At 43.6% G+C, this 24,614-nt stretch overlaps 1 protein-coding gene across 3 annotated transcripts in view; it reads left to right on the top strand.

The window, feature by feature from the left end:
* The window catches only part of dipk2ab (divergent protein kinase domain 2Ab), a 32,793-nt gene extending 9,598 nt beyond the window's left edge, over positions 1-23,195 (top strand). For all 3 annotated transcript variants that reach the window (XM_013915660.1, XM_005722730.2, XM_013915654.1), the window contains exons 2-4: positions 5,455-6,344; positions 18,199-18,502; positions 22,041-23,195. In XM_013915660.1, the coding sequence (XP_013771114.1) occupies positions 5,691-6,344; positions 18,199-18,502; positions 22,041-22,387 (1,305 nt within the window). In that variant the 5' untranslated portion in view covers positions 5,455-5,690 and the 3' untranslated portion in view covers positions 22,388-23,195. The remainder of the gene's footprint in view (positions 1-5,454; positions 6,345-18,198; positions 18,503-22,040) is intronic.
* Positions 23,196-24,614: the final 1,419 nt, after the last annotated feature.

The following is a 24,614-nucleotide window of genomic DNA, read 5'->3' as shown; positions in this document are numbered from 1 at the left end:
ATTCTCACCCCTTAATTTCCCACTGTAGTTTCAAGCTATTTAAAACACTTCATCTCAACAGGTTTGCTTTGGATTCGCCTTCCTTTTGGCAAAAACACAACAGGTTGAGCCTGTTTCTTTTTCTCCATCAAGCCTAAAAGCACCTAAAATATAAGCTTAACTTTGAGAGGATTTAAAAAACGAATGAATAGATCTGACCATGAGATTTCTGTGGCATAGTAATAATTGCACTTTCTTTGAAAACTGCTGCCCTTGATTCCTTCAAAGGAAAAAAAAAAAGATTAGCACAAGAGTTTTAGTGTTTGGTTCCACACAAAGCTCATAATAAGTCCTATGGAATTTCTCTTTACAGTCTAATGAATAGGACGGGCTGCTTAAAATTAATTTTTCTATATCGGGAGACTAATTGCGGAGGCTTTCTGCTAGGTTAGTTGACGAGGGAACTATGAAAATAGCCTGATACACTTAAGGCGTTCTGCTGGTGGTTGATTTGAATGTTTCTGAGTGCTCGGCAGGGGAACGTCTCATAATTGCAGCCTAAAAGCTCCCACAGCAGCAGTATATTTTTGTTTTTGACCTCCAGACTTGCCAAATCAGTCTCAGATAAAGTAACTTGTAGAGCAGACGGAGAAACAGACAAAGGTGGGAGAACGAATGTCTTTAAGGTAATCGATTTCATTTCCTCCCCATCCAAATGCATTTCCCGATTGTTTAAACTGCAGCTCGCTTTGACAGCTTGTTTTAATCATTTCACTCAGCTGACATGTTTGCCTTGCAGTAGCATTAACATGGGATTCAGATTCATGCCAACTCCCCAAACTTTTCCAGAGAGATCGTGGGTTGTGCAACCGTGCAGCTGTTTAAATTAAACAGAAAAGGGAGAAGCTGTTTTCAGTTGGGGAATCCAGAGTAGGTCTTCGCAGTGTGTTCTTAACAGCTGCGTCATTTTGGCGCAAAGCAGATACTATTGATATTCTCATTAAAACCCCTCTCGTGTTTGGTTTGGGCCAGAGATGAATGGACTAATGTTCATTGTGGGGATGCTGCTAATTGGTACTTATAATCCGAGGACTCAATTTTCCATTAGGCGTGCGAATGTTACTGTCATTTGTATCTATCCATCACTGTCTATGTGTTTGCTGTACTGAGGCAACCCGGCTGCGGCTGAATGTTTTTGTGATCAAACATTATTGACTCCCACGGTCGATAATCCTGGCAACAGTAGTTCCTCTCTCCAGCTAGAACCACACATTGCAAAGCAAGTGCGGTGGCGGTGGTGGCGGCAGCGGTGGTGGTGAGGGGCAGAGGTTACTTTTTTCCCCCCCTCCAGCTTTGAGGATTCGGGGGTAATGCCAGCGGTCCTGCAGGTAGCCGCTCTCGCGTGTGTGTTTGTGTGCATCCATTCAGAGATGGAGAAGTGCTGCTCTGTATTCAAGTGATCTATTTCCAGTCATTTCAATCACAAGAGCAATAACTCAAAGCTTCTCTTTTCTTGCTGGCCGCTAGTTATACATCAGTTATCTTTTTTCTCTCTCTCTCTATTTTACCGACTTCTCCACTGTATTTCAGTCCTTTTCCCCACTTCCCACCGTGCACTCTCTTTTGCATTTCCATTGGAATTAATCAAGCATGTTCTTGTGTGGCTTGACTTCATTATATCATAATGAAGTTTAGCCTCAGGTGCAGTCACGAAATGGGTTAGCTGGAGAGTAGCCTTGCCCTTGCACACCATTATCTGAAGCTGGTTCTTACACAATGAGCTTTAGGAAAGATTATTCAAGAAAGAAATTTCCTTTTCAATCCCCTCCTCTTTATCTGAGTTTTTCTTTTAAAATCTAAGTTTAATAAAAGTTGAAATATTAGAATATTACCATGTCATCTTCCTCTGTCTCAACCTTTGTCATTCTGTTTTAAGCCAACATGGGGCCTATTGCTTCATCTTGTGCCTTTTCAGTCCCAGTAATGAGCCATTTTGCGGCTCTTAACATCTGCCAAACTTGGAACATTTTGAATGCGGGACTCATCTTCCATGCATGAGGAGTCAGGCATCCTTTGATTTGCCCTCTTTTCTTTGCTTCTCTTTCGAAGCGCTCACCGCTATACTTTGTAGACTGAGTACGCTGAAAAACTTTCTTAGCCCACTTTTGGCAGCGGCCCTGTATCATGAGAAGTAATTTGGTGCTTATTCTAAACAGAGTTTTTTCCCCTCCTCTTGGTATTCTACATCCCTCATCTTTTGAAGAGGCACTGTGACGGTTGTCTGGTAGGAAAGAGGGGGGGGGGTAATTTGAAACAGTTTCTGTGGGCACAGTGAGGTTTGCCCCAAAGAAAACACTGCTTTAAATTTCAATGCCCTTCAATAAAAACATCTGGCTTTAATTTAGAACTTTAAGTGAACTTTGCCCTCAGCAAGAACCTGAGTAGGCAACCTTGCCATGGAGCCCTATGCAGTCTGCCTTTCTCTCTCGCCACGTTCTCTTAAATAACTCCCATCATACCGCAATAGTCAGTGAGGGGAGTTAAATAAATGGTTTTGCAGGTGTAAAATTCACGAGGAAGCAGTCTAGTGGGGTAATTACCAGGGAAAGAGATCCCCGTCTTAAATTGCCATGTCATTCTCCCAATAAAGCTGATTGTTTTCATCTTATTCCCGCTATTACTGTGCTTGTAGCAGCAGCAGCAGGTTATAAAAAAACCTCAACTCCAGTAGCATTTCAAACTGCACCCGCTCATGTGCCATGCTAATCGTGGCACGCTATAAACCCATAGATGGCCGATTTGTGTGTTTCATTGACAATAATTTGAGTGTTAAAGTTGTCTTTCATTAAGAGGAAGAAAATGATCCTTTCGCATTGTGTGATTACTAACATAATGCAGGTAATGCTCCTTATGTAATTGTGGTCTAACGCTTTTTCTGGCAAGGAATACGAAGCTATGTATTCTCTTCATGCCGGCTGCCAGCTTGTGCTTCTCATTACTCGGCGCTGTCCAGGTCTTGTTCAGGGTTTGTTTAAGCTTGCCCCGGCTCTCTGTTTCTTTCTCTCACGGATGAAGAGGTGAAACACTTCTTGGCCTCGCTGAGGTTATGGTTCGTCCTCTCTGAGCCCTTAGCTCATCCTAGATAAATTTCATATCTGCTCCCAAGATCTTGCAGTCACGTCAGTGTCATGGCTGCCTGTGTCAGATGCTAAATGGCACTTGAATCGAGATTTTATAACGACGGGAAATTCAGTTTTCCCCTCAAGCAATCAGCTTTCTCTCACTCCCTGTAGTAAAAGGCACAGACATGCATCCTTTTGAATCCTTTTGTCTAAGACAGCCCAGTGTGGGCCTACTTTACTTGTGTATTTATCCCCCCTATTCAGAGAGCTAATTTCAAATGCTGTCTAGAAATAAATTGGAGGGAAAAAAAACAGTTTCTGTTCTGCTCTTTTTTTTCTTTTTTTTTTCTTTTTTTTTCCCGCTTCTGAGTTATCTTGAGATGAGATAATGTGAGAATCAGTAGCTCTTGCAATATATTCACGAAGTGCTCTCTAGATGATTCCAGCCAAATATTGCCATCATTAAGGATGCACCATTTGTTAATTTGAGGCCAATGGTAAGTCTAATGTTTAAAATAACAATTTAGCCAAAGGCCACTCCAGATACAGATGTTTTGTCATTGTGTGTCTCTGTAGCTATACATCATCCCTTTTGTGCCAGGCAATGACTGCTTTCCTGCTTTTTATTTCACGAGAGTCCAGGTTCAATAATACGAGTTAATGAAAAGCTGAATAAGACACACAGTGAAAGTGGTCGATATTGTCTGATAAATCAGTGCATCTCCAACTTTCAGTGTAATGTGTTGTAATAGATGAATTTTTAAAAAAAAAAATGCCGTCATAGGACTTAAAATCATTGCATTTTAAGCTTTATTGAAAGGTTTTTACCCATGTAGAAAATGCAGGTGTAAAGTTTCTCAGTAACTCATTATCTCACTCTTTATTTATGTCAGAAAAAAAATCATATCCTTATTGCTGTGTTGAGTCACATTGTGCGTGGTGTGGCGAGAATGGGGGGGGGAAAAAATGCTCGAATAACATTTTTCTTTGGCTTTTAAAAACATGCAGTGTGGCACTCTGTAGTTCCCTATTTGGATATGGTCTATTTTTACATTAGGCAACTTGGCCTGATCAGCTCGAAGTATTTCCAGACAGAGGTGTGGGGTAAAAGCTTCTCCATTCGGCTCTTATTTGGCGTGCTGCAGGCCCACGTTTCTCACAGCCGCCGCTTTCTCGGTTGCTTTTAACCCGCATGTCCTACCAGAATCTCCGCCTCTTCTATCTAAAAGCAAGGGAACCCATCGACACACAAACTAATCACACTACTGTGCCTGCTCGTTAGCCATGCCCTCTCAAGTCAGCTGTCCTAATAGGCATGCCCTAATGAGCTCTAATTGAGGATGGATAATTTGCATGGTCTGAGTCATTGTATTTCTTAAAGCGACTTAAAATACTTACTGCCTAAAAGCTGGATTGGGGGTGGGGGGGTCTAACATGGTTTCATCGTGGACAGATTTTAGTGGGGCTTGTGGGGTTTTTCTAAGTGCTTTGTTCTCTCACTGTGATCCCAGATTTTTTTTTCTTCTTCAGATAGGGCTTGCCATCCCCCTTCTTGGCTAAAATTAATAATCTCAGTAGAAATATTCAGATTCATTTTTTCCCCTTTCGACCAGAAACGTTATTTTAGCGACAGCAGCCATTTTCAAAGAAACCGCATCAAAGCGTGATTAAAACGAAGCAGGGCAGCTCTGATCAAAGGTTAAACTTTGCACGGTGTGACTCTCATCACAATGCAAACCGAGATTCCTCCATCTGAAGCAAGAGAAACAAAATCAAGATTCCTGAGCTTAGAAGTAACCGTTGAGGTATTCAGATGGCAAGTTATTCTGCAGTACATCTTAGAAAAAGTGATGGATATTTTTATTGGTGCAGAGGGAGGGCCCACTGAGGGACTCTTCCTCTGAATGCAGGACATTTTATTTTAATACTTGCGGACGATGTTTTACATTTCCCCTTAATTTGATCACTGACACTTTATTTTCCCTTTTTATTTATTTTTCGTATACTTTGAGTATACAAGAAATGATTTCCCAAAGAGAACGCACTCAAACAGGCACAGGCAGGTTTATTGCATTGGCTGTGGGCCATCTCATTTCTGCTCAAAAAGTAATGAAATCTCTCAAATGACCCAAGCAATTCAAATTTGTGCGACTATTTCATATTCCAGAGAAGCTGCATTTTGTTTTACAAGGTGGGATCACATGTAAGCATTTAGGGTGAGAAGGAAATTAAATCAACCTTTTTCCACTGTTACTTAAGGCAAGGCACTGGATTTTTGGTATTATAAGGTGTAGCTTTTATATTTTCCCTCATGTAATGATTTTTTTCCGTCTCTTTGTCTGTTTGATTTCAGAACTGCTCGCCCAAGTTTACATACAAACTGCAGAGAGAACATGACGCACTGGCCACTGCCAAAGTCTGGCACAGTGCAGCTGTGCCAACCTCGCCCCTGTCTGCCGCTTTAGAAGGTTCCCCTTTGCACCATGACGGAGAGGCATTGAGGTTAGCTCCCTGACGATCATCTCAATACCTCTCCTCCTCCTCCTCTTCCCCTGTCCCTCAACACCCCACTCCTGACCCATCCACATCATGCTGCGCTTCCTGCCTCTCAAACTTGGCCGCCTGTACCGCTGTCTAAAGCTCCTGTTGGTGGTGGGATTGTTTGTCATCTTGTTGATGAACACCCACAACCTGTTCGCGTCCTTCCAGAAGAATGAGCTCACGGACAGACGATTCATCAATCTCAACAAGTGTCCCGCCTGCTTTGGGACCAGCTGGTGCCGCAAGTTCATGAACGGCCAGGTTTCCTTTGAGACCTGGGGTCGCCTGCGGTTTCTAGACGTTTTCAATGTCAAGAATGTTTACTTCGCGCAGTACGGAGAGCCCAGGGAGGGCACTCGTCGCGTGGTGCTTAAACGGCTCGGCTCCAACCAGGAGTTGGCCGAGATAGACCAGAAAATCTGCAAGAGGGCCACAGGCAGGCCGCGATGTGACCTCATCCAGGCAATGTACAAGACTGAATTTGCCCGGATCAACGGCGATGTTCGACTGCTTACTCCAGATGTGGTAGAGGGCTGGTCAGACTTGGTGCACTGCCCCTCTCAGAGACTGCTGGACCGTGTGGTCCGCAGGTACGCCGAAACCAAGGACTCTGGCAGCTTCCTGCTAAAGAACCTCAAGGACACGGAAAGAATGCAGCTGCTCATGACGCTGGCATTTAACCCGGAACCACTCGTATTGCAGGTACTGTGTCTACATTTGAACTTCTTAAAATCTGCGTGTTTACAGGGTATAAAGCAGTCTTAGAGCTGATAGGGTTGTTGTTTTTTGTTTTGGTTTTAAATCATGCTCGGCAAATACACTCTTCGAGGAAAATGTTGCATCTGGATAAAGATGCACGGATCATCTGACAAAGAGGTCTTTGTCAGATGATCCGTGGCGGCAGCTGGTTTCAGAGCAGATGATAAAACGCGGCTCCTGGATTACTCCCGGAGATTCAGAATATCAGTGCAACAGTGTGTTGGCCCACAAAGCCCCCACTAAATTACAGGGCGGGAATCCCTTTCCTTCCTCTTGCCTAGATCTGAGACAGGCTATCAAGTCCTCCCTAAACTCAGGGCTACTTCAAGGCTGCATGCCGGCTATTTGGAGCAAGAATATTCTTCTGCTTAGAATGGAGAAGGGTTTAAGAGCTGTGGGCTCTGAGAGGGGAAAAAGGCGATTTTTGGCTGGCGGCAGTGCTGCATATTTAACACCATATGTAGGGCAGTTTTAAATTATTCAAGGATGCATCTGTAAATGGTCCAAGTTGCTTTTAATTTTAATATAAGTCTATGTCCACTGGATTGTCATCATTTGTGTGTGACTGGAACGGAGCAGTCACTGCAGGGCTGCTAAACTGTATCAGTGCCAGTATTCTTGATCCTTAATTCGTCCTGCGAAATATTTTTTAACTTGTTTTTCTGTGTGAATTTCAGTGTTGCTATAAGAAAAAACAGTTTTAAGAAATAGTTTTACTTTATCTATGAATTTTTTTTTTAAAAGAAGATTTTGGGATATGTACTGTTTAGTTTTGATGAAAATGCAACAGGACGCTTTGTTGTCCGGTACAGGGAAGATTAGAACATTCTTGATTTTGACGCATTCTAACCAAACAAACGGTTCATCTTGCTGAAATGAAAAGGATGCTTTAAAAAAAAAAAAAAAAAAAAAGTTTAACGTCTATCTTTGACACGAGGTCAGGAGAAAAATCCTGACCCACCTTTATTCGGTCATCCTGATGTCAAAGGCGTATTCCTCTGCATCCGCATCCTTTTCACCCGCTGATTAACAGGCGACCAATCAATTTCAATTTCTGTTTGGCATTGAGGGTCTCACGAGGGGACAGAACAACAATGGTCTTGGCCCGTGTAGACATTCAATAACTTGTTTTGACCTCCACCACTAGCCCCCCCCCGCCCGCGCCTCACTGTCCCCCACATGTGTTACTGGACACCTCCAGGCATTTCAGAGGACAAAAGGCGGGATCAGCTTTTTAGTCTGGTCAATCTATAAAATCTGATTAGCTTTGTGCGGTCACTCAACCCTCCCCCTCGCTTCCTTTCTCCCCTATTCTCACAACATCCCTTTTTTATTTTTTTATTTTTTCTTTCTATGGCTTCCTCCCCTACTTTTTCATCACACGTGTGCAGACAATTCCATCACTTCAGTTATATTTCAGTTCAGAGGCATAGGGAATCACCCCTCCCACCACCACCACCACGGCCTTAGTCTTATCTTGGACACATAGTTTAAGACATCACGCACAAACACATCATGCACTCACATTGTCCACAACTCCTTCCACTTCCCGCTCCATGGAGACTTTACATGTTTACAAGGACTCATGAATTGTTGATCTCAGCCTGAACTTGTGACCTGTGGGTAAAAGAAGGAACCGTTGGGTCTCTGCTCGCGCAAGGCCGCAGGATAGCAGATGGCGCGCGCAGACTGCCGGGATAGATAACGCACAAAGAAATGTGCGAGACCTCTCAGAGACTCGCAGATCCTGAGTACTTTGACTGTTCGTCAGCATCACTAACCTCAAAAGATGAGAAAATTTGCTGTGAGACTGAAAGGGCCCTATGCACAAGGTTGGGCAGCAGCAGACCATAAAGAATTAATAGCGTCTATAGAGATTGAACAGAAGACGTGCTGTACTACAACACCTTGGTCTACCTATTTTTTTTTTTTTCCTTTATTTTTTGCTAGAGCTTTGAGCTGCTGTGTGGGGACAGGCTTTAACAGAAGATATAGAGGAATGTGGGCCGAGTTTTATGACTCGTTATTTAATCTAACCCGGGCCTTTTTTTTCAACTATTTATCACTGTCAGGTCATGAGTGACGCTTTATTTTGCCTGGTTGTAGTTAAACACCTCTCCAGTAGGTTGAATAAAGGAAACTCTCACTCATTTTATAATTCAACTTTGCTATATTTAGCGTAAATAATTTCCTTTTGTCATCAGCTAGCAGTGTTGTTGTATAGGGATCTTTTTTTTTTTTCCCTTTCTCTCTCCTATGGCTTTATACAGTTGAATAATGCGAATAACATTTCTGCTGTCTGCTCAGCGAGCTGCACTCTCTCTTAGAAAGGCTTCTGTTTCCAGTCTTTTGAAGCCACAGGCAGTAAATCGGCCCTGATTCACTATGAGAAACCAGACCTTCTTTGTCAGTGGGAAACAATCTGCTGTGTTGTTTTGGGTCTGGCCAACAATGTGTTTTCTGTGTTCTCGGTGTCTATGAGTGCACACTTGTGTGCTGCACGCACACACACCACCCCCACTTTTCTGTCACGTGGAAGACAATTTGGCTTTGGGGAATAAATATTTTTGGAAGACAAAAATGACGACAGCCAAACAAGGAAAAATCCTTGTGCAATGAGAGCCGTCTTATCCAGTTTCATCCGTTTTCCCCTCATTTCCTCTTAGCGGTGCAGTTTAAGTTACCCTGGAAAGGTTTCTCTTTTACTTTGATAAATCTGCTTGTTCAAGGGGTTGTCTCTTTGCCAAGCGGCGGAATTACATGATGCTGTTTAATTTTTACCTCTTATTCAACAATAACTCGGTTTGCATGAGAAGCGAATATTTCATTTTCTCATTTCCATGGCTCGAATCTTACTTGCCATCCTTGCCGTCTCTCCTGCGGTTAGATGACTCACCGATTCATCAGGTGATGGTTGTGTTTGATGGAGTACATCTGGCCCAACCTTAAATTAGTACAATTTAGCCTAGTCCTCGCTTCCAAATCATTAAGCTTAGCGAGTTTGCCAGAAGCATGTGACTGTACTCGCACCCTTTTTGGTCCTCAGCCCTGTCTTGCTCAGTGGAGCTGAGAATAGGATGTGACAGGCCTGTGGGGTTAACTCAGTCAGTGGCGCTCTCATCTCCTCTAAACTCAAATCTGTGCACTCCCAGACACCCCACCTCTCAGCTCTCTCTGCCTCTTTTTCTATTACAGTCTCTCCCCACCTTTCGCAGATCCACCGACTCGTTCGACGCTCTGGCCCCACCTGACAAGGAGACACGCTCCTTTCACGTAACACTGTATTTTTTTTTCCCCAAGAACTCTGACACTGATGCTAAATCAGGGGGAGAGATTACATGGATGACCTTATCTCCTGTTCTTCCTAACAGTTTTGACAGCAACATTTTAATGCAAATATGGAAGGAAACATTCACAGCTCTGAGCAAACACACCAGTAGCTTGTTTGAATCTCTAAAAAATGAAGGGGGGATGCATCTTTGGTATGCTGCTGATTAATGAAGCTCTGCATAATCCATTACAATGTTCCGTCACTTCAGGAAGCTAAGCCAGAATAAACAGTTTGTGTTTGGGGTTTTTCCTGGCACAACGTGAGGCAAATGTGGTACCTCAGCTGTGACCTGCACAACCTCGATTTATTTTTGTGTTGGTAACATAAATTTAAATCCCTCAGTTTAAATGACTATAACTGTAAATTTAAAACGGTGGTGTGGTTTTAAAACATGCTCCAAGAGTCTTGTTGGGGAGAGTTTTTATTTTTTTGACTAATATGCACATAATTTTCCCATGTAACCTTATTTGTTGCACAGAAGCAATTATTTTTACAATTTGCTGTTGAAAAGAAATGAAATGGGGAATTTTTTTTGGAGACAATATTGAAGTTTATAGACAGGTTGTTGTGATGTTTCGTGCAAATATCAAGAAAAAAACAAGTAGAAAAACTGTTTTTTAAGATTTATGTGGATTGTAAAAAAAATTTCAGTTTATGCAGGGGAAAAATTTTTTTTCCTTTTTGCAGCATATGCTTGCTCTGGCAAAGTATCGACAGAATTTAAGCCTTTATAATTTCCGTGCAGGAAAACCCTTATGGTCTGGTTTTCTGGGTCATCGTGCCTCTTCACAAAGAGGATCAAAACCTGTTTTGTTTTTAGTTTTATTTCTTTCTTTTCATTTAATCACACGCTGCACGCTATCGCAGCTTAAGTGAGAGCCTTCTGTCTCAAAGGCTGGCTCAGTGGCTGAGGTCGGCCAGTAAATAGTATTTAAGTTGGTAGTCTGTGATTAGTACCTTTGTTTTTGGGTCTTGGGGATTGTGACGCTCTTAGCACATAAGAGAGGAGGTTGTGTACGCCGCTTAACCCTCCTTCAACTGCTCCCAAACCCCCTTTCATTATTCTTATAGGCCTTTGTGTACAGACTGAATCCTGTTAGGATAAGACGGGGAGTTATCTGGGCTCGACTCCCCTCTTTTTGGCTGCCCTCGCTGGATGGAGGCCCTGGTGGAAAGGCGAGAAGAGAAGGAGGAGAGGAACCGAGGGTTTGTGTGACTGTGTGTGTGCGTGCACGCGGGTGTGTGTGTGTGTGTGTTGTACAAGCCAGAGCCTTGTGGTGTTTTCCTCTGTTTGAATGAGCCAGACTGCTTGTGTTACGATAATCCTTTCTCTCTTTCTTCCTCTCTCCAAACACGCGTGCACACACACACAAGTACACACAGTCACACACACGCCTGACAGCTGTGTTTGGTTAGGTAAATGCCTGTGGCTAACCCCCCTCCCATCCCACCCACTAGCTTCTTTTTTAGATTTGTCCCTCAACACCCCCATCAAAGCTTCCTACTGTTACAGTGTGCACCCCAGCCTATCTTATGCCCTGCTCCTGAAGATACAGTTCTGCAGTGCAGGAGACAGTCATTCACAGCTCTCCCTGGACCCCTTAAGATGGCCAATATTGATCCGTAACAAGCAGCTCTTTACTATCCTCTGTCCCCTGGAGAGCCTGGGCCCTAATGTTAGCAAGAATATGCCTTTCAGCACATCAGTTTGCTTGCAGTAATAAAACTGCCCACTGCATTAAAGCAAAAGGCACTTGGTTCCTGTCAGAGAAATTATAAGAGGTTAGGGATATCTGTAGCATCTGTACAGTTTTGGCATTTCCACCCCTGCTAGTTCTAAAACTCTCTGCATTTTAACTGCTCACTGTATGTAAAGGGAAATGTTCACAGGCCCCTCTTTTAATGTTTGACTCTTTCTCTAGCATGTCGAATAAATGAATAAATATGTATATATATGTGTATTTGCTCTTTGTAGAGGGGAATTCTCTTCATGCATCCTCTGGTCTGTAGAGAGGTTAGAGTACAGGGGCAGTGACAGCAGTCTCCCTGCTCGGTATGCTTACATGGTTGCCCCTGAGATAATTGGCGCCTGCTCTGAAATATACAACCCTTGATGTAGGCCTCAAACCCACAGCCTTCAGGTCTGCGGCCAAACTGTGTGGGCGGCAATACCACCTAGACTGAGTGAACACTGCTGCCTATGACTTAATACATTCCTCATCTTCCAGCGGAGGGGATTTATGGGGTGACTCCATGTGCAGTGGCTCAGGTTCAGGTCGGCAAAGGGTTTCAGCTATCAGTAAGCGGCGGAGTGTGTACTAGCAACCCCGAGCTGTGCCGTCCTGTGCACTCATTCCTCATCCTGCTCTCATTCTCTCTGCAGAGCAAAGACCTGCAGAACTCAAAGAGCCAGCTAACCCATTTCTATCAAGACTTGAAGTAGCTCACTGAATCATGTGCATAGTCTTTCGATGTCTTGGTTTTGTTTTCTCATATGAGCCGAGTGTCTTTTTTGATCTCCCACTTGGCACAAGCAGTCCTTTCAGTTTTTATACATGCAAAGATTTCTGATATTCATAAGGCTGTTCATACGCTTGTCTAGATGGACATTAATTGACTTTTAAATGAAAAATAAAGGCTGTCATAGCATGTATAATAAGATATTAAACCAGTAATATGAACATCATCCATTGTCAGATGAAGCCATGGGAAAGGAGTACTCAAACATAAAGAAGGAAATTACCAAACCCTACCTGTAATATATTGGCCTAGTTTTCAGTGTTTCCTGCAGAACTGCATGGTATTTCTGGTGGTATCAAGACAGTGGCCCTCCCATGATTTCAAATCCACCACTTTTGATTGCAGCTGGCGACATGTAGAGCTAGTGCCACTAGCTCTACATGTCGCACTCCCAACCCCTTACCTTAACTCAGTCACCGGCCTCAGTTCAAGAAAGTGTGGTTAGTCTGTTTGACTGCAGAATAAGACAAGAGACAAGTGATTGAGATCAAGGACTGCTCGACAGTAGCAAAATAACAGTGAGGGCACTAGAAAAACCTATCACATTTTTTCAGACAGAATAAAAAAAAACAAAAAAAACAAATTCCAACTATACTTGGGTGGTCACAGCAAGTATAGTCTTATGAGTGGTGAAACAAAGACTTGTGTGATGCATTAAACCCAATCAGAGATTAGTTGTCTTTGTTATCCTTCACAAAGGTATCACTTTTTGGCCATCTGTCCAAGGAACAGCCAGATCAGCATGTTTTCCAAAGCCTCTTTTATAAGGGTTCTGAATGGTGGAGTTGTACACCTGTGGATGTTCCCCAAGACTGCTGCCAGTGGTACGCGCTGTAACTTTGCAGCCTTTGAACCATACGCCTGGATAAAGAAAGAGGTCAGGCTTATTCTAAATTCAGAGATCTACACAGTTGGCTTGTCTCAACCAGCAGACATGTATGCACTCCTCAGTGTGGTGCCGTGACTCGGCATTTCCTGGATCCGATGTCTGGAACATGTGGGATCATTGCCCTGTATCGCAGGTTTAGGGGCGGAACAAAGGGAGAGAGGGAGGGGAAACTAGGTTAGCAGGAAATGCAGCAGCGGGAGACGTGCGACACAGAAAAGAAGTTGCACCATGTGTGCTAGGATGAGGCTGGTTCCCCTGTGGTGTCTGAGCTCTCACTGCAGACTAACTGACTGGATTTTAAACATAAATGGCCAGCAAAATGCCAGACGGGGTTCGCCAAACATCCTCCAGACACACAAGGTCAACAGGAGAGCTGCACAGAAAAGCAATAGGTTTTTTTTTCTTTCTTTTTTCCCCAGGTCCAGCTTGGCAGCTCCTGCCTTTCAAGCCTTGCAAAACAGATGTGGCTCCTTCTTAACACTAATCCCCCCTGATAAACAGACTGAATAATGTTCATTTTGTTATACTGAGGTTCAAAGTAATTTTTTTCTGTCTCTTTCGTTTTATCTGACTGATTGTGTCTATCCGCCACGTGTCATCAACTTTACAGTTTGATCCCAGGACTCTTTACGAGTCTTGTCCTGGCTTGTTTGTTACAAAGAGGCGAGGTTTTGTTAAAGACAGAAAATGTCGAGAATTTACGCCACACCCGGCTTAGGGCTTTAACAAGCTGCACACTTTGGTTGCAACTACTAATTTCCTTTACGCAGAAAGTAGCTGTGGTTGCAAAGATGAAGGCAACTGCTTCCTTTTAAACTCAACTCTGTGTCCAACATATACGTGTGTGTGTGTGTGTGTGTGTGTGTGTGTGTGTGTGTGTGTGTGTGTTTGATGGTCCAGTGTTCTCTGCGAGCCAGCCAAGGCAATATCTTGGGAGCCACTCATGTTTACTCGGCCCTTGAATAGAGGTTGTTATCAGCCCTGGTCACGTTGCGTATTCTCATTCACATGCACTCGGATGGCGTTTCACGTAGACACACTCACACGCACCCCCAAACAAGGAGCCTCTTTTTGAACGCTTTCTCTCACACGCACGCCCACGCCCTCCCCAAGTGGTCCTGTAGAAGGGCATGCCTTTGTCAGCAGATGTCAGGACGCAGGTGTGTGTTCCTGTGCCTCTCGCTCCATTCGTTTCATCCTCTTCTCCAGAGGCTGCCCATTTGTCTGTGGCCCTGTTACATTTCAGCCCAATCCAATCTACCCCCGAGAGAACGCCAGTGTGTCTGTATTACAAGAGAGGGGGTGGAAAGCACAACAACCCCCCCAGTCACTGCTACTGCTGGCGAATTGGCACAACCTTAAAGATTAGATTAGTCAGACTTGGGCCTAGAAGTCACTATGAGGTCGTCTTTAATGAGAAGAGTCTGTTTTCCACCCTTGCTTTCATTGTCTCCCGAGCCCAGCTCATTATTTCTGTGACATGGCAAAAAATTTTGCAGGAGAGGAAGAGGGGGTGGGGGGGAAAGCATTGGGCTCCATGTTTTACAAGTTCAAGGTTTTGCTAAGCAGGAAATAAAAGGTTCTTATCCAGTGAAGGGAACAAGAAGTGATAAGACTTTAAAAAGCAGTAAAAGTTGCTGGGATGTGTCATTGGCAGTTTTGCACCCTCAGCATTTTTAAATAGCATAACATGATTGGGTGACGACTGGTAAAATTCACTACCTTTGCAGTAACCCCACACACACACACACACACACACACACACACACACACACACACACCAGAGTACCTCCCAGGTCTGCTCAGAGATAGTGCAGTGGATGTAATATTAGGCTGGGCTTTCCAATTTATCCCCCCCTCCCCACTCAACGCCTCATTGCGGACGTTAATGACTTCTGCAGAGTAACCGTTTAAAGAGCGCTAAGGGAGAATGATTGGTGGGACATGTAGAGTATTTATCAAGCCTTGCAATAGGCGAGTTTGAATCCAAAGCTCAGGTGCCCACTCTCGTGTGCCTGCCCACGCTGTTCGGTAGTTCTCACTTTCAGACTTATTGTGTATAAAATTTAAATACAGGAAGCTCATAAAAATGGCACCGAGGTAATTGACGCAGCGCAGCGAGCCTTCTAGCACCGCGAACGAGCAACATCTATGTTAAGAACCACGAACGAGGACCAGACAGACATGAAGGCGTTCTAATAACAGCCGTTGACAGTATATGAAAGTAGCCGTAGGGCATTCATCCTTCTCCTCCCTCCCATCAGCCATCCCCCCCATCTGCTGTCGCTCTACTTTTTCCTCCTATTCAGGGCTGTAACCTGACAACAAAGAGAGAGATGTGTTTAGCAGGCAGGTCTTTGCTGGTTTATTCCTCCTGTCTACTGGAGCGTAGAAGTGAAAGACACTCTGTTTGTCTCTTCTGTTTGCTGTCTCCATCGTATTCTCTTCTTTTCTCCGCTCTCTGGCTCTCAGGCTGGCCCCGCAACCCCACATCTCACCATCCACCCTGCAGGCGTGAGAGAAGAGGTTGATGCTTGGCAAAGGAGGTTTTAGTCATAATGTTGGACAGGGCAAGTTTTGTCATTGTGACAGAGAGCCGCTTAGGTTTGCAGCAACATAAAGGCTTGAATTTGGGTCAAAGGGAGGCGAGCCTAAGAAGGATATACCCCCTAACTGATCAAGCTTCAACTTAATCTTTATATACCACCCTCAGAAATTAGAAAGCCATTTTAGATATTTAGCCTATTAAATCTCTAATCCTAATTCTCTTAGCCCAGTGGCTAATGGCATCTCAGTAGCCTGGGATTGTCTCCCCTCCAGCCAGTATTTGGGAGTGCAGTCAGCCCACCATTATCATTCATTTCTGAGCATGTGATGGACTTCCTTTAATTTCTCTTCTTGTCGAGTTTGCTGTATCTAAAAGTCTAGACAAAGGTTATTGAAGCACAGGCTTTTGGAGAAGTTTGGGTGAGTCACTGCCAAGTCTAGTGATGATGAGCACAGACAGACAAGGCAGCAAGAAGCAAGTAGTGCTTCATGGACAGACTGTTGTCTGGCCCACGATTGATTGGGTCACCTCAGGGAAATGGGTTCGACCTACACCGCATGCAACTTATCATTGTCCTTCAGTCAAGCTTGTGGCTCTTTCTTAAAACTGATGGGAACAAGAGATACACCTAAGGTATAGATTTACGCCACTTAACAGACTGATAGGCTGGAAAAAGTTTGCTGCTGCCTGGATTCGTCACATTGAGTCATTGCTGCTTTACTTGACTTTGTTGGGCTTAGAATTGCCTTGACTTCATTGCATCATGCACAGCATAGTTTGCAGAGTGTTCAAAATAAAACACCCCAAAAATAGTCAGTGGCACACAAGCAAAGCTGCAAATCGCACCATAGTCATCACCTGAATGCCTTTTGGGTTCCAGATCACTTGCATCCTCCCAGTGCCACAGTCTCCATGTGGCAGGAGTCCAGCTGCTGTCTTTGAGATAGCAGCTGCGTGGTGTGCGGGAGGAGGCGGATGGAGGGGGTTAAAATGTATGTCTTTAAATAATTTGTATTTCATTAAAGTTTAAAGAGTTGGGGCAGCCATGCATATTTAACCTCCTACCCTCATGACAGAAATTGAAAGCTGGTAAAGTATTGAATTACCTCGAGTGTAAAGTGAGATGCAACACTGATAGTAGTTCACACCTTACCTGCAGTGTCACGATGTGTTCCCTGCCTTATCGCAGGTGCGATTGGGTTTCAGAAAGGGAGGGCGACCGAGGCTGCTGTGAAAGACAAGTGCTCCCAATTCTCAGTCTGTGTCCATGTGGCGGCTGCCTGCCAAAAACTGCAACCCAGGAGAGATTTGTTACTTAGGAAATGCAGGCAATCATTAGGCTAGCATATGGACGGGTGTTTATTATAAAAGATGGAGTCCTATGGCAGCGGGTTTATAGGGTGGAGGGCGTACCGCTTGCAGCAATACCCATGTGTCTGCGGGGGGAAAAAAAACGAAACAAAAGAAAAACAGGCTTTCATTCTATTATTTTCTATTAATTTGTCTGACCATTGTGGCAGTCTGCGACAATGAAATGGGCCCCAGAGAAAAGAAATGGATGCAGGGAAAGTGTGAGACACGAGAGCTCATGGAGGGAGATCGAAGCGGTAATGAGACTTAGAGATTCGAGTCCCCCAGCAGCCTGCAACATTTGCCAGATACAGCTGCTTCATGCCTATCTCATTTAAGTTTCACGTACGTTTGTACAACTGTCCACAGTTGTGTATGTGTTTGCCTGTACCAATGTGACCACTTGATTAGTCAATTGCAGATGATAGGTCACACATGCATATCTGACCCCAGCAGAGGCAAATAAATCCAAGAGAGATTAGGCTCTAGTGCGCTAGTACCGCCTTCATCTGGTGGTATTACCTTATTATTAATCAGTTTAACCTATAATACACAGCGATTTCTTGTCAGCATGCCCAAGCTGCATTAACTCAGTTAGTCGACATCACACAGCAGTTGAAATCGCCCCACAGCTGCATCACAACACATAAGGCTTTCCTGCTAACTGCTGTTACCACAAATCATCTCCTATCAGTTCTCTGGAACCACTGAATATAGCGGCGTACATCAACTCATAGCTGTAGGGCTTTAACACAAACTGGCTTTTGCTTTTATTAAATTTAATCCGTTATACCCACGTGATCCTTGGCAGATTTTCAGCTATTGTGCTTAGAATTGTGTATAAAACATCACCTCAGGCTGCACACAGAATCTTTGTGTTTGCTTTTTGGGATTTTTGTTTCATCTGTCCGTGTTAAAGAAGCCGATTCGTGTGCAAGTTAAACAAATATTTTCTGAATATTTGAAGGTTCTTCCAATTCATGTGTTAACCTTTGCTGTTCAGAGCCACTGTTATTGTTTTGTTTTTGGGTTCTTTTTTTCTGTCAGCCAACTACATTACACAGCCTGACTTCTTTTATCTGTTTTTTTTTTTTTTTTTTTTTTTTTTTTTTTTTTTTAAATAAACTGTCTTCCACGCTCATCTGTTTCTCCTTCCCAGAGCTTTCCGTCAGATGAAGGGTGGCCGTTCGCCAAGTACCTGGGAGCATGTGGGCGCGTGGTAGCTGTCAACTACGTAGGTGAGGATCTGTGGAGCTTCTACAATGCGCCGTGGGAGAAGAGGGTAGACTTGGCACGCCAGCTGATGGACATTGCCGAGCAGCTCACCAACAATGACTTTGAGTTCGCCCTCTACCTGCTCGATGTCAGCTTTGACAACTTTGCGGTCGGCCCACGTGACGGAAAGGTCATCATTGTCGACGCCGAGAACGTTCTTGTGGCCGACAAAAGGCTCATCAAGCAGAGTGAGTGGCACTGCCAATAAATTTCCACACATTCACTTTGTGTGTATGTGTACACAGACATGTACATCCATAAGTCTGTGAGTAATGCCTCAGAGTCTGTCCCTACAGTTTCCATGACAATAAGTCATTGTTCGTGAACATGTATGCATTGACGCCTTTAAACACAACCACTTCATAAAGAACTGCTGCTCATCTTTACAGGGTGTTATTTACATTAGCACATAAAGCAACATGCAGAAATGATGGACCTGTCATTGATGCTTCTCTAACGTTATAACCCCCCAATAAACCATTATTTTTATTTATAACATAATTACTCGTGAATTAATCCTCCGTCGGAAAAGTTTTTCCGAAGCCTGAGTGTGATTTTAAACGCTGTCCACAGTTTGTATTTTCTAGAAAACACTGCATTTGATGTCAGAACTATACCCGCAAACTGTAGCTTATGAGGAAGTGATGAAGGTTTGAGGAAAGGCCTCAAGGGACACGCATGCTCGAAGCCTCCTCTCTTCTAAGAATATACACTCCTCCAGCACCCCTTCTGCCTCTAACGCGCACGTCCCCATCAAAGCTAAGATCGTTCGGATAACGAGCCATCTCCGCTGCCCTAGTTTTTTTTTGTTTTTTTTTTTTGCCTCTCAGAATAAACCTCATAACAAGGACAGAGATAGTTATACATCACACACTCAGTGCTGCGGTTTCCTACAATTCTGTCCCCCTTCTAGGGGCCACTACAGAGAGAGGCAAGGCCACCTAGTAAGGCTCTTAGATTTGTCCCTTCCTGCAGAAATCCTATTAAAGTGATAAACTGTTGTGTCGCTGGGTGTTGAGATTCCACCATTATGCCCTGTGACAGATAGGAGCTAGTGTGTGTGTGTGTGTGAAAGAGAAAGGGGGTGTGTATGCACTTTTTTAGCTGTAGGCGAAAGTATTGTGATGAATTTATCCTGAGATAAAGTGCCATTTTGCCAAATTACAAGATCTGACACCAGAAAACTGCAAATTGATGTACAACATGGGAAGGTACTCCAACATGCCCTGGAGTTTTTGCCCCTTGAGTTTTTCCCTCATTTGGTGCGCGATAATGCGATATGTCAATGCACCACACTAAAGTGTGTATATTTGCCTTGGTGCCAAAACCTGCAATTTTCCGCCCTGTCACAAGTAGTCCTTTTTGCAAGCCCTAAAGCACAATCCAGGTTGAGACTCCCTTGGTCTGGCCGACACATTTAGAGGTTGACATCTCAAGCTGCTTACCCTGGCTATTCAGAGTTTAAGCCCCAAGTTTATTTTCTTCTTGCATGTTTGCGCGCCTGAATCTCTTTGTGTGCGTGCCAAGTGCCGGGGCGCAGCAGGACGAAGAGGGACAACGGCGATAATGAGTATTACGAGGTCAGTGCCATGTGTTGGACAGCGGTAGGAAATAGCCACGGTAACTTCCCAAGGCCCGACAAACAGAATTCAATCCCTACAATTAGAGCCTGAGATTGAAAGCGAGCTAAGGAGTGTGATGCGAATCTCATCAGTCTAAACTAAGGCCAATTGATTTGCAAATCAAACACGCAGAAAGCCGTGTGCTGTTCCACCCTCTCATTAGGGGCATCCATATTGATGTGATGGGTTTCGGCGAGATAAAACGCATGCTATGTTGAAGTTGTGCTGTGCGCTGTGTTTGCACAGTCCAGTGGTGCGAAAGGAGCCATTCCCCATCATTGAGTTTATAGCATTTGAGGATGTTTTCACCCCTAGTGGCTTTTGGAAACACATGCTGTATAATGTAACGCACACTTCACTCACTCTCTCTTTCTCCCTGACGCCCGCTGGCTTACACACACACACACATGCAGCAGCACACACACACACCGCCGTTCTCATTCTCTTACATTCAATAATGCACTCTAACACAGGCATACATTGTTAAAACCGGCTCGTACTCTTGAATGCCACTAGTAAGGCTGCGCTAACAAGCATTTCAGGCCCAATGTCCCCTCTCAGTGCAGCCCAGTGAAGCCAGAGGTGTGAGGAGAATGTATACAAGTCAAGCCTGAGCTCCTTAACATGGAAGGTACCAGATAGGTACCAGGCAGCCTTCCTCATGTGCTGCTCTCCACTCATTTGAATTGGAAATTATTTAGTTTGTGTTGGAAATCTTCTAGCTTTGTTACACTCGAGCTTGCAGGAGGAGAGAACTGAAGGCATTGAGGTGCAAGTAAATAGACCTCGTAGTTCTTTTTAGCCTTTAGTTGAGTCTCAAAGTACTTTATTTTTTTTTCTTCTTCTTTCTTTGCTGTGCTCATCTTTGTCCTTGAGAACAAACCTATTGCTCTCGTCTTCTTTTTAGGTGTGTGTGTGTGTGTGGGTAAAAGAACAGGACATTCTCCTGATGCCATCTGTCAATCAGTGCTGAGGTGTGATGCATGGCCAGCTCCAAAACATTAATTGCTTTCACCTCACCTTGCTGCTTTGGCGTGTATGTCTTTATATGTATGCGCCTGCTTGCGGTATATGCATACGCAGGCATATCCATCTTCATCACCCACACTGATTGAGGTTGATGTGCCCCTCCTCTTCGGGGGGCCATGGAGGCCCCTTGCTAACAGGGCAGAGTTGGATGTTTGATTGAGTTGTACTGATGAGCCAGAGGAGAAGTGCATTACATCGCTGATAGACTGATTATGTGTTTGCATCCTCTGGGTCCAAACCCCACCCCCTCCCCACCATGCTATTGATCTGGCTTTTAATGCACAAACCAATAGCTCTCTCGTCATTCCAGGTTATTTTCTTGGCCCCCTTCTTTCCCAGCACAATCTTCTAAAGGGGGAAAAAAAGCAATGTCAAATGAGCTGGAGAAAGAATTTTATTTGCTCAATAAATCTGGAAAGTGGTTCATTTCTGTCAAATGAAACTGTAGATGAGTTGTTTGCCTCTGGGCTTTGAAAATAGTATTTCGCATTAGGGTCTGTGGGGTATCAAAAGTGGCACCTTGGTCTTGTCAGCTTCTGCTGAGGCTGATTTCATGGGTAATAATTTGCACAAACTAAAAAAAAAAAAATATTCTACACGGTCAGATGCGGTGGAACAGTTGACTGTAATTACCAAAGTTTCAAGTTTAGTTTTTCTCTTTAGTTTCAAAAAAACAGTTTGCTGAAAGAGAAATGCTCTTACTACACCAGGAAAGAATTCATCTAAAACTGCCTGCCTAGATCTGAGGGAGCTCTTTAGCAGAATACCCCGAATGCAAAGATTGAACCATTTTTGCGTGACTTACCCAACAACCCCCCCAGGTTTCATGTTTGTGTATCACTCTCAATAAAGGTGTAAATGCTAAAAGATTAAAAATGCTCTTGATTTTATAGCTCCAGGAGTTTCTTAAAGGTTTGCAAGGCCTACATAACCCAGCCTCACTTCATTACATTCACCTGGGGAAAAACAAAGCTTATGATCCACTAGATGCTTTTTTAAATCTGTTTTAACTAAATGCTGTTAGTACGTTTTCATAGCAGCGGATTCATTTACCTGTGTATCTGTTCTCTTGCAGACAAGCCGGAAAACTACGACGTGTGGTACGAGAGCCGGTTTGAGGAGTGCGACCGGGAGGCCTGTCTGTCTTTCTCCAAGGACTCTCTTTGTTCCAGGGTCACTGTGGACCACAACTACTATGCCATATGTCAAAACCTGCTGTCACGGTATGCTACATGGCGGGGCACCACTGGAGGTCTCCTCCACGACCCGCCTGCCCACATAGCCAAAGATGGACAACTCAAGGCTCTGTTGGACGAGTGCACCAAACCCAAAAAACGTTACGGCCGCTTTCAGGCAGCAAAGGAACTGCGCGAATACCTCACACAGCTAGCTGCCGCTTCCTCCTCTGCCATGGCCAGGTAATGAATGGAGTCGGCGTTAGTCTGACGCAATGAGAGACTGAATTCTGTATTTTTGTCTCTGGACTCTTGAGATCCTGGTTCTTGTTCATGATGTCATTTGTTCTCCTTTATGCTTTGGAGCTGGAAGGTGTTAGCTCTTGCATCAGGAAGGGTAAGAATCAAACTTCAAAGCTGATTTCTCAAAGCTGTAGCTTTTACCTTACTTTGCTCCTGTGTAAAAGAGGAATGTGGCGCTATAAAATTCTGGTTAGAACCAGGATGGAGAGGGAATTGAGGTAAATTCTCCCCACCCAGGGTGGGCTGCCATCTCTGGGGGATGGGAAGATGAGAAAGGGCTCTGGTAAACGCATCCTTCACTGGACACAGGCTTACACAAACCAGAGCGTCCAAGCGGCCGCGGCAACATGACATAGCACCGACCACGTCGATCCTCCTGCCATTCCTCAGTCCATCCGAACTGTTGTGTTTGATCGTAAGACTAATTTCTCTTGTTTAAATTTGCTGTTCTTTTCAAAACTGAATCCAAGTTTAAGTTTTTCTTTTATTTTTTTCCTTCCTTTTTTTTGCTGTGCCATGGCTTTGCCCCCCTCTGTAGCATTGCTGCAGAGAAGGTGGAAGTAGCATGAATCTGCCGTCTGGCAACAGAAAAGGCCAGGCTGCATCAAGTTTAGATGATAAACAGAAAGTTTGGAGTTTTCATTTTCATGCAGGACGAAAGGAAAACCCTTGATGTCTGTAGAAGTATAATTCCCTGCTATTCCAAACAATCACCTGATCTCAAAGTTATAGAATTGATGCAATCATCCCCCCCCCCCAAATCTTTCCCTTTTAATGGGACCAGTGAGCTTGAGACAGCTGTTTTTAGGAAAAAGAAGATACAAATTGGACATTGGTGGGTCTCTTGATGCAGATTTGCCTATACCAAAGACGCTAGTTGTAAAATTAGGAATTCTAAGCAGTACAGAGAGTTATATTTTTGGTTCCCCACCAGAGCTGTCCAGAAAAACTTTAATGTGTACACACATCTTATGTGAGCTGTCAGGCCTGCATACTGATTCTCCTCTCCTAAGAACCAAAACTCTAGGCAGATCTAAGGCATAAATTAGCCGTATTAAATGTCACAAAACCCCCTCTGCTTTGTTAGCATCTTGATAGGATAAATCTTTTTTTTCCAAACTTGATAAAAGTGAATAGTAGTGGCCTCTTCTTTCAGATTCTGTTTTTGGTTTTTTGGGTTTTTTTTTTTTTTTAAATATCTGTAATTATAAATGAATTCTTCTGTGCTATGCTCCCACTAATGTTGACTTCAGTAAGCTCCATCTAGCCAACGGTATAAAAAGCAATGAAGATAACCAAATTACTTCTTTGCTCCAGAAATGGCTTCTGACCTGCACTTTTTGAATCCCAGAAATGTCTGCTGAATATTTAAACACTCGGCACCACTTAGAGGTTGGGTTGATTTTACACTTGGTGGGCCAACAAATTAAAGCGTAATGAGCGCAGGATCAGCTGGTAATGCATTGTGAGAGATCTTTCTTTAAAAAAAAAAAAAAAAAAAAAAATCAAATAAACCCGTCTCTGGCTCCATATGTTTTATATGTCAACTGTTTTGATGTTGTGAATCAGATGCCCAGTGGAGTGTTGTGTAGCACAGTCAACAGACAGGCGAATAATCAAAAGTGAGCCACTCCACCTGTGGGGAAAGGAGAAAGCACAGCAGTTTTTGTTTGTTTTTGTTTGTTTATTTTTTGGCCTTCTCTGAGACCTGGAGAGCTGATGTGACCTTTTGCCAGTTTGGAAAAGCAATAAAGACAAGTTTGGCTAATGGATTTTTGTTTCTGAACCCCCTTCTCTTTTGTTGTGTCAGCTGTATTTCTGTTTCCCCGAGTCTGGAGGATGGTCAACTTGGAAGGATTTGTTCATGCGTAACTAACTGTCCTCTTTTTGTACTGTAATATATTTTTTTCTTTTGAGTATTATATCAGCATTGTCTGATTTTTCCTGTGCCTTTCATTCAAAAGTTGTATTTACAACTTTTAGTGGGTTTAAATATTAAAATAAATGAAGATCTATATATAGATATATACACACTTATGCTCTGCGTGGCCTCTCTTTGATTCTGCCTTAATTTTCCTTTCATTATTTCCCATCTATTTATCTTGCAGGTGATTTGGCTGTGGCTCATATTGAATTTTTTTTATTTTATTTTATTTTAAATTTGATTCACT

Source organism: Pundamilia nyererei, unplaced genomic scaffold, assembly GCF_000239375.1.
Source record: "Pundamilia nyererei isolate P.nyererei 1_Seehausen unplaced genomic scaffold, PunNye1.0 scaffold00007, whole genome shotgun sequence".
Taxonomy (NCBI): Eukaryota; Metazoa; Chordata; class Actinopteri; order Cichliformes; family Cichlidae; genus Pundamilia; species Pundamilia nyererei.
This window is presented reverse-complemented; position numbering and strand designations above follow the sequence as displayed.